General features: G+C 41.0%; 1 protein-coding gene across 2 annotated transcripts; it reads right to left on the bottom strand.

Annotated features, from left to right (window-relative positions):
• Nucleotides 1-4,308: 4,308 nt before the first annotated feature.
• hsp90ab1 (heat shock protein 90, alpha (cytosolic), class B member 1) lies at nt 4,309-9,966 on the bottom strand (the record flags this gene model as incomplete). 2 transcript variants are annotated; one of them, XM_082504435.1, is made up of 12 exons in its annotated part: nt 4,309-4,837; nt 4,929-5,262; nt 5,710-5,978; nt 6,090-6,237; nt 6,731-6,921; nt 7,037-7,202; nt 7,311-7,616; nt 7,698-7,831; nt 8,158-8,317; nt 8,429-8,635; nt 8,755-8,898; nt 9,834-9,966. In XM_082504435.1, 11 exons carry the CDS (start codon nt 8,896-8,898, stop codon nt 4,719-4,721), a joined length of 2,178 nt encoding a protein of 725 aa, XP_082360561.1. In that variant the 3' UTR covers nt 4,309-4,718. The 2 variants fall into 2 exon arrangements, with proteins under 2 accessions (XP_082360561.1, XP_082360560.1); XM_082504434.1 differs by lacking the exon at nt 9,834-9,966 and having other exon boundaries at nt 8,755-8,904.
• Nucleotides 9,967-10,884: the final 918 nt, after the last annotated feature.

Consider the following 10,884-nt stretch of genomic DNA (forward strand, 5'->3'; position numbering starts at 1 on the left):
TTTTCCCTGGGCTGTAGAGCAACACAAAGAGCTCGTGTGCCACCCTCTTACAGCTAGTCATAAAGGTTAACATTTAAACCGATGTTTGTGTTTTATTCTTCATGATAAACTGTTATCTGCTCATCTTGCTTCCTTCCTACTTAGTGTGGGTGTTTATCCTGTTCCTGTATAGTATTTACTAACTGCTGTCAATATGACAATTATAACACCCTGCCTTATGGGTGTAATAAAAATGTTTCAGATCATGAGTAGAAGTTATGATTTTTCTGACATTTAGTATTTCAAATGTCAAGGAAACGAAAATACGCCACGCTTAACACATGACACCAAGGTGATGTGGTCGCAGTAAGCATTGTAATGTCAAGTTAGATTTGCGGTGTATATGATAGGTATTGTTTACTCATACTAAAACTACACGTCCGTGGTGGTCTGTTATCAGTGGGCCACAAACACACAAACTCTCTCGTTTAGGTCATCATGACATAGGCAGAGCCACACAGAGAGAGGAGCATTTCGATTTCTTCTCAGGGTCCTCCAAAATTATCAGGAGCACTCCTTTGCAAGAGCAAAAGCCGTGTAGTCTGACGCATTTTAAACCAGTTTCTTGGCATTTCTGCGCTGGTATCGCGCACCAGAGCAAGACAGACTGCAGTCTGCAAAGGTCGCAAGATGCATTCACAACTGTGACGCTGCTGCCAAACAGCAGGAACCCCTCCATTATTGCGCTCAGCATTTGTGGGCTGAGAACAGACTTGCAGAAAGGAGTTATGTTTCCACAGGATGTCTTTTGTTGAAAAAAGAAAAAAGACAAGTCAGATCAGAAGCACCTTTCAACTTTACAAGGGAAACCTATTCTGACTCTTGATTAACCTCACAAGGAAATTTCCATTAGTGCTGTCGGAAACAGATGTCACCGTATATTAGAACATCCCTTTGAGGTTACCTATTTGTCAGTCTAGATTCAGTTTATTGGGAAAAACAGTTATGCATCTATCCCTGTTTCCCCTTTTTCCTTCTAATTAAATCTGCCTTTCCTCTAAATGGAGAACAACCATCGTTTTTTAGTGTTTGAGTTCAAAATGTTTTTTTGTGCATGTAAAAAAAAGCTAATTCTTCAGCACAGGCAAGAATTAAACTTCATGTTGTCCAGCTAAAAGCATGTGGACTACCAACAGTTCATCACACAGAGGACTGAGAATGAGTAAAGGAATTTGATACATATAAGTAAATATCCACTTTATTAGGTACACCTGCATAGACAGACCAATAATCAGTAATAATAGCAAGAATACTATAAAGTGCATGCATGTAGGCAAGTCTGTTTCACAATACTTTTCTTGTTGGCACCAAAGTTAATTCATGATAATATTTTGCATTATGGGGGCCAAACCCAGACCAGTAAACCTTTTTTTGGAACACCTGAGTGCCTGAAAACGGTCTCTTTTTAGCGCAAAGTACAAGTGCAATCTGAAAAACTAGTATTTTAATGATAAGCTGGGAAAGAACATTTTTTTAAAAAAGGGTCCAATTTGAATAATGTGCCTCAGCATTTTCACATTTAGTCAGCTTACTGATCCACAGTGGTCATGTTTATTGTTTGCTATAAAGGTGTGATGATTCAGACTTCTGGCTCAGATGAAATTAATAGTTCAGCCACTCTCGTGCTGTGATCCATTCTGAAAGACTCGTGTCACCGTGCTTACTGGTGCAAAATGCAGTGAAACGTCCAGAAATGGGTTCTCCTCCTCCTCCTTCTGCTCTTCCTCCTCTGCAATTTTCACACTTTACATAACCATGCTAGGCCGCACTGAACCCTTTGGGAAGCAAGTTCAGACTCCTGGTGTGCATCCATGCCGCAGCAATAAAGGTTTTGATTATGTTCAGCGTCAGTGTTTGATGCATTAGCCTGCTGATGTAGTGGAATCTTTCTTAATAAACGAGTGAAAGAATATTAATTTACATTTGCTCACATGCTTAAATTTCATGTATGGTTGTGCTTCAATAGTTTGAAAAGGGAGTACGCTCAGAAGGCAAGGGCGATGATGACATGTGGGGATATCGATGTCCTTGCCAGATAAACAAGATGAGATTCTCAGGGCTGTCTAGACCAGGGGGTGTTAAACATAAGGACTGGGGGCCAGAATCGGCCCAGCAAAGACTCCAGTGTGGCCCACTGGATTTCTCTGCAGAAAAGGTTGGAAGAGAACATATATTTTGGACTTTTAATTGTACTTTCATAAGTTTTACAGCTTTTCCTCTTCTCCTTGGCCCTTCATGCTACACCAAAGTAATTAAGTTATAGATTTCTGTAATTTTACTCATTTGCTTCTTAAAATTTAAGCCCAAGGAGTTGTGCTGAGAGATTTCTTCCTGTTAAAATAGCACTTCATTTTTTTATATAAAATATCTCAGGGATTAAATGTGTAGTTAAACTTCTGTACACTGGCAGAAAGTACAGTTTCAGTGGTCCAGGCAAGTTCCAAGTTAAAATATTCCACACATTTGATCAAACCTTTAAGATCAGCTATATAAACACATAACAAAAACTAACATTTATAGTGTTATTTGATTTACCTCATCTAACCCTTATCCTTTGATGAGTTTCCACAACATATTTATATACACGTGCTTCTGGGAGAGCAGAAAGAGTATCTAGAAATGATGAATAGGACCCTAATATTTAGGAAACTGGCTCATATGCCCCAGCTTAAAATGAGACTGAGTTTTTAGAATTGTGGTTTTTAAGCTGCCAAATAACCAAAGCTACAAACATCAGCCAGGAAAACATGACAAGGTATAGCAACGAGTGGTGTACCTTCCAAGCCAACCTCAGGCATGTCTTTATCTACACCATACCACATGGAGAGAAAAAGACTTGCACTGCTGCTGCAAGGTGAGTAGGGTTTGCAAAGACACATCAAGGGAACACACAGTTCCCTAACTGTGTCATGGGGATGGTCTTATCCAATCCTTAAAGATATTTAGATTTTAAAAACATACTACTGTATCATTAACTACTGTTAGGGGTTTGAGTGGGGGATAGGCTGGGATAGGCTCCAAATGCACACAATGCTCTTAAGTGGCTGAGAAACGTAGATGTGTTGATTATACGGTGATATTTACACTGATATCCTTAAAAAACCAACTCATTTACTTTTACAGAAATGGACTGGTTCATTATGGTGTTACTGATAGGACAACACAGGGTAGAGAATGGCACTGAGGGACACGGTCAGCCCAAGCTTCACTATATGGCTACACCCCTGATTAAAGGGGCTCACTGCTGTAGTAGCAACTTAATTTTCATGTTCAGTGTCCACATATTTATTGTAATATACTTTGCACAGTCAGCTTTCCCTTACTGTCATGGCAAGTTTAACATGACCTTTACTAACCGTGCCTGGTTGATGCCGTTAGTCCCACTGTCACTTTGTGCCGTATTTTTACATTTATTTACATAACGTTGTCAGTATTTGCGCACACAGCGCAAGTCTTAAGAAGGTGGTCAAGTCATAGAGATAAGAGGTAGCAAAGAAGCAGCGGAGTCAGTTTCTGAATGACAGAGCTCAAGTTTCCTCACTATCACTTTGACTGGAGCGAGTGTGAGTGAGTTAGTGTGTGAGGGGACAGACACCCACACGTCACTGTTTTACTGACAAGAGTAGAAAAACTGCTGCCACCTACTCAAGCTTGTACAAAACACGACTTCCAGGAAAGCTACACGCTCTACATTTCCCCCAAATGTTCAGCTGATACCGCCTCACGCTTTGAAGAAACACGTGCCTCCAGCACATGGCTGTCCTTTAATGCAACGATCTGCATTTCTCAGTGCCGTTCTTTGTCAGATTAACAGGATTACTTCGTTTCTTTTTACTCCCTTCTCAGGCACACCTGCACTGTAATTTATGCAGCTGTATGAGAGGTCTTAAAGAGAAATTACAGATTTTAGTGAGAAGACAAAGTAGATTTACATTAAACTGACCAGATCATACATTAACTCATTCACTGCCAGCCATTGGCAGTGAATGAGTTAATATGTAATGTAGTTGGCATTTTGATGCAGCTTTAATCAAGGCGCAGGGCGGGTCTACTATTTACAATAGTAACACTTACAAAACTCATTCTTCTGGTTCTAAACCACTTGCATGCTGATGTTTGGAAATGGCTCTCACACTGTAGCATGTCCCCACCTAGTGGATACATTGACCAACTGCCCCAGTAAGAATTTTGAAGAAGTGTGCCAGGTCCAAGTATGTGTGCAAACACTTAGGGAATTTAAACTAAGGCATAAAAATACTACAAGACAAATAAGGTCTCACATCTTTAATTTTTTTGCAAAACAAGACTTGGAATTACAGACGAGCCTGAACTCAGGCAAAGGAATCATACAGTCCTCTCTCCATGCAGTGTTGCACGTGAACAGCACTCCCCAAACCCTCCAGATGCGACTGTGGAATGTACTTGTGTTCACACATTTACCGCTCTGACATTTAAAACTCAGTGCAACAGGGTTCTCATTAAAACAAATGTGGCGTCACCATGAACTTCTACAGGAAAAATCAAGACAGCCTCTTAAAGAGCTCTTCAGTGTGAGGTGCCACACTCAAGAGCACCAATATTGGTCCACCACACAACATTAATAGCTATTTTTTTTACAGTTTAAGGATGAACAGTTGGAAAGGGAGGATTATGTGTTGAAATTTGGGGTGCCATCTTGTTTAATCCACTTCTTCCATGCGTGAAGCATCGTCCTCAGCTTCGCCTTCTAGGGGAGGCATCTCATCTGGGACTGCTGTAGTGGTGGTCTCCTCTGCGGGAATGTCGTCATCGTCAATACCTGAGAGCAAAAAAAGGAAAGGAGTTGTTCACCTAGATCGATACCCACTTCTAGAAAGTAAAGAGGGTCTGGATCTGCACAGTTTTCTTACCAAGACCAAGTTTGATCATTCTGTAGATGCGGTTTGAGTGAGTCTGTGGGTCGTCCAGGGAGAAGCCTGACGACAGCAGTGCGGTTTCGAACAGCAGGATGACTAGGTCCTTCACAGCCTTGTCGTTCTTGTCAGCCTCAGCCTTCTGCCTGAGAGTCTCCATGATGGGGTGGTCAGGGTTGATCTCCAGGTGCTTCTTGGCCATCATGTAGCCCATGGTGGAGTTGTCCCTGAGTGCCTGGGCCTTCATGATCCTCTCCATGTTGGCGGTCCAGCCATAAGTACTTGTCACAATGCAGCAGGGGGATGACACCAGTCTGTTTGACACAGTTACCTGAAGGAGAAAGAAGACATTAAGATTTAAAGAGGCTCAGGTGACACATCTGATAATTTAAGGAGACAAAGTCAAGTTAGTCAAGCATGTTAGAAATAATACCAGCACATTACAACTTTAAATCTAGTCTAGTTAGTTTACTTCCCCAAATCCTTGCAAAAACGTAAGTACTAGATGCACATTACTGCAACAAGCACGAGTTTGACTGCATTCACTTTAGGGTTCAGATTTCAAACATGTACAGTGCCACATCTGGCAAAGAATACAAATCATTCGCATCACACCAAGACTGCAGGAACTCACCACAGTAGAAGTTGGGACCAATTAGACTACCTGTTACCAAACAAAATCCTGTCATCTACAGCTGTGAACTTTGAGACCCTAAATGTTAGAGCACGAATGGAAGTTTGGGTTAATCTTAGTTGGGCTCTCATTAGGATTACTGACCTTCTCCACTTTCTTGTCAAGGATCTCCTTCATGAGCTTGCAGAGGTTCTCAAATTTAGCCTTGTCATCCTCCATCTTTTTCTTCTCCTCCTCATCCTCTGGCAGCTCCAGACCCTCTTTGGTGACAGAGACCAGGGTCTTGCCATCAAACTCCTTCAACTGCTGGACACAGTACTCATCAATGGGCTCCGTCATGTACAAGACCTCAAAACCACGCTTACGGACACGTTCAACAAAGGCAGAGTTGGCCACCTGATCCTTACTCTCACCTACAAATGACAAAAAGCGATAAAGTTTGAATAAAACTGCATTTTTAAAACTTGTGTAAATGCAGTTCTCTCCTACCATTTCAGAAGTTACTTAAGGTTTATTTTACTCACCAGTAATGTAGTAGATGGATTTCTGGTTTTCCTTCATGCGGGTCACGTACTCCGAGAGGGAGGTAGTCTCGTCACCGGACTGGGAGCTGTGGTAACGCAGCAGCTCAGACAGCTTCTTGCGGTTTTGCGAGTCCTCGTGCACACCCAGCTACAAGTGAACAAATAAGATTTATCATCTTATCCAAAAACAACCTCATACACCAGTAGGTTAATGGATTCAAGTAAAACGTCAATCCCACCTGTGTATGGTCAGGTGAGATGGACTGCCAGCAATGTCAGAATTCTAGTCACACTGACATTGCACACTGCATGAATAGTTTGTCACTTTAGGCTTTTAATTAAATTCATGTTTTCAGGCTGCAGCATAAATGTAGGAAGTTCCTATTCCTAATGCAGATTTGACTGCATGGAATTACATAAATGCCAAAACAGCTATTCTACTGGGTTTTAAATATCTGTTTACTACAAAAACATCTACACTACTTTGAAGAACAAGAGGGCTTTACAAACCAGATTAAAGAATAAAGAGGTAAACCTTTGAGGTCCATGAAGATGCACGGACATGAAACGAAGAGAATTTTAAGAGCCAACTTTCCTAAAGTCAAAGAAAAAAAGAAAAGTATCTAGAATATTATAAATACCTTGAGGTTCTTTGAGAAGGCTTCGTAGAACTTCTTGTAGTTTTCTTTATCCTCACCCAGTTCAGCAAAAAGCTCAAGACATTTCTTGACGATGTTTTTACGAATGACTTTCAGGATCTTGCTCTGCTGCAGCATTTCTCTGGAGATGTTCAGGGGCAGGTCCTCGGAGTCCACAACACCACGGATAAAGTCTGGAATAGCATACAAATGCTACACTAAACCTTTGCCTTTAAGCAATTCTTTACTGTGTGCTAAGCTGTAAATTAAAGTACTTTCAGACTAAAGGTAAAAAGCAAGTCATCTTACTCAGATACTCAGGGATGAGCTCTTCACAGTTGTCCATGATGAAGACTCTCCTGACGTAGAGCTTGATGTTATTCTTCTTTTTCTTGTTCTCAAAGAGGTCAAAAGGCGCACGGCGGGGGATAAAGAGCAAGGCACGGAACTCCAGCTGGCCTTCCACTGAGAAGTGCTGTAGAGGAAAATGACTCAGTTTAGCTTTATTTGTAGTTTATGACTAGATTAAAAGCCCAGTAGGCCAATTAAAACATGGAAGAGCTGTTCAGGTTAACCTGCTTACCTTAACGGCGAGGTGATCCTCCCAGTCATTGGTCAGACTCTTGTAGAACTCGCCGTATTCTTCGTTTGTGATGTCGTCAGGATTCCTGGTCCAGATGGGCTTGGTCTTGTTCAGCTCCTCCTGGTCGATGTACTTCTCCTTGATCTTCTTTTTCTTCTTCTTGTCCTTGTCTTTAGAGTCCTCCTCATCATCTGAGCCAACATCCTCAATCTTTGGCTTGTCCTCACCTTCCTCTTTCTCCTCCTTTTCTGCCTTTTCTTCCTCTGCCTCGTCGTCACTGACCTCCTTGTCACGCTCCTTCTCCACCTGCAGAGTCACATTACTTTAATTTTTACTTTGCTGTTCTTCAACTGTATTCTAACAACGTCCTCTCTACAAGTCACTTACAAAGAGGGTGATTGGGTAGCCAATGAATTGAGAGTGCTTCTTCACGATCTCCTTGACCCTCTTCTCCTCGATGTACTCTGTCTGATCATCCTTCAGGTACAGGATGATCTTTGTTCCACGGCCGATGGGCTCACCTGTGAACAGTTGTGATGCTTTTAATACATTTTGTACTAAACAGTGTCCATGGATTCAAGATTCGATTTTTTAGATACTTCAACTCCATATTCAAGCCTCTAAAGGACGATCCCAACTTTAACGCCAAGAATGAAAACCACCCTCGTAATATTTTAAAGCTACATCGTAACCTCAGACACATGAAAAACAATACACAATTAACAACATCAAGACCATTAATAGTAAGAACTGCTTCCAATTAATGCGCAATCAGGGACATCCTTAGATGTACCCACAATATTTAAAAACAGGTTTAGTTCTGATATTGTAACATCAACACACTTACTGTTGTCAACCTTGACTGTGAAGGAACCTCCAGCAGAGGACTCCCAGGCATACTGCTCATCATCATTGTGCTTTGTGATGACAACCACTTTCTCAGCAACAAGGTAGGCAGAGTAAAAACCCACACCAAACTGACCAATCATGGAGATGTCAGCACCAGCCTAGAGGAACACAGTCAGTTCTAATGTTAGATTTCAGCTCAATTGCGAACATGGAAAATGCTGTCCTCTTATAAAGCGTCCCTACAGTTCCATGATGCATTCCCTTCATACCTGCAGGGCCTCCATGAAGGCCTTGGTACCAGACTTTGCGATGGTACCCAGGTTGTTAATGAGGTCGGCTTTGGTCATACCAATTCCAGTATCGACCAAGGTCAGGGTGCGTTCAGCCTTATTGGGAACGATGTCAATTTTCAGATCCTTGCCACTGTCGAGCTTGGAGGGATCAGTCAGGCTTTCATAGCGGATTTTGTCCAGAGCCTGCAAATGTTTAAACAACAGGATTAAAACTAACATTCTTTAAAGCATTCAGAAACACAAAAAAGGCTAAAAATAAATGCATTAGTACTGAATGAAAAGCTCTGCGCCTGCTAACTTACATCAGAAGCATTGGAAATCAACTCCCTGAGAAAGATCTCTTTGTTGGAATAAAAGGTGTTGATGATCAGCGACATCAGCTGAGCGATCTCAGCCTGGAAGGCAAAGGTCTCAGCCTCCTCATCTTGGTGCATTTCTTCAGGCATCTGCATTAAAACAGTTTGTGTATGCTTTAATAAAATGGGTGGATTTCGATGGAAACAGGATGATAAAGCTAATTACGGGGAGACAGATCCGGTTAAACTACATACATTCAACTACTTTCAGTTTCGCAAATTGTATCGTCGTTTGATCCTGTCAGAAGTCGGTTACATAATATGGATAACTGCCGTCATGTTGCGGAAGTGGCCGTTAACCAACATGGCGTCGAGCGGCAGACAATGGACCCCGCAAACACGTGCTAAGGAAAAGCTACTGATGAAAATAACGAAAAAAAAGCTTATGCAATGCGGCAAAATAGGTTCCCCCAGAAGAGCAACTTAAAGCCATGTATTAACGACGGCAAACGTGACTGTCATATAAAACGGCTCTGCCACCAATTCGAATAAATAACAGCTAAAAACACCAGTCACTTAAGACTAGCATAAATCTGAAAGCATTGGCAACTTGAGACTAACTCGTGCGTTTTATAGAAACGCGAGAGCAACGTGAACAACGGGGACTAAGCGAAATCGACTCAAGCCAGTTCACTTTATTCTTATAAACATTTAAGAGGATTTATTCTGTTAATGTGGACCAGTCGTACAATATATGAACAGATACAGCGCTGTCATGTTCGCCACACCACACCTGCCTTGGTACTACACACGGCTGGGGCAGTGCGGCAGAGTGCAGCATTTACACTGCTCGACGTCTACATGACAAGTGTAAACATTTCTTACTCCACAGTAATTAAAATCCAAAATTCTGACTACTACAGTGATAACTGTGATATGTTAGCTGTCCCTGACCAGAGTTACTTAAGGTTACAACCGTAACTCGTGAGAATAGGAGCTGTATACTTCAATGACTGTTTAATAAAAGGTCAAATATCAAAGGTTAAAGCACGTAGCAACCGACAAGAAAACGCTCGTCTACATACCTTGTTAATTTCGTTGACTTTTCTTGAATAAAATGCAACCAAATCGCTATCCCTTATGCTGTCTGACGCAGAGAAATGGAAAGGGGCCTCCTTTTAATAGACCGGTATCTTTATACACGTGCTTCACGGTGCAGTCGTATCCATCCGCGGTGCGCCATCTAGTAAGGAGAAGTGCATCAAGTGAATTACAGTTAATGTTTTAAGGCTACATTCACCATGTGATGAGTTTGAATGAAGACTTGAGGAAATACGATAGCTAAATAAATAAATATGATATTATTAAGACATTTTAGCAGGTATTAATTCAGTGGATTGAAGTGCAATGTGTACTAAAGAAAACAAATCTCTGGAGATTTAAAGCCATTATATTAGGTATACAAACACAAGGGGACTTTTTCAAGATTAATTAGTAAAGTGAATCCAAAAACACTATACTAATCTCCTGGAAAACACAGTATTACAGTTTTATTTCTGAGACAAGCGCATCATTGCTGCCATCTTGTGGCCGTTAAAACCAAAAACGAAAGTATTGTAAGAACCGATCTATTTTATACCAGTTTCCAGAGCTGCCGCGATATGCTATCAATGTAGAATTTAAATCAGTCTAACAAATAAAGTCAATAAAACTCACAAGTATACTGTTAATTTCCCGAGAGACCAACAAATACTTTGGATCTTTTTAATCTGATGGAGGAATATTCAAAAACATGCAGGGTGTGCTTCGTTTCTTCTAGCACTTTCCATGAAAATCCCGCCTAAAGTGACGTCACGCGATGTCAGTCGCAGTCTTCACATAACAGCCGCTGTCTCGGAGAGGCACCGACAAAAAACAAAACGAACATACAAACAAAACAAATAAACAAAACCAAAACGCTGCTTATGCAATAAATAAATAATTAATCTACAGATATTTATTCTGTCGGATGTCAAAATTATTATTTTATTCGTAAAAGACATTATGGAGGATCTCCTATGCACAAATAATAGACTACGTCTTTGGATTACATATTAATGTAATTAAATAAAAATCTAAATTGACGGTGTCTTAAAA

Source organism: Aulonocara stuartgranti, assembly GCF_965226115.1.
Source record: "Aulonocara stuartgranti genome assembly, chromosome: 15".
NCBI classification, from domain to species: domain Eukaryota; kingdom Metazoa; phylum Chordata; class Actinopteri; order Cichliformes; family Cichlidae; genus Aulonocara; species Aulonocara stuartgranti.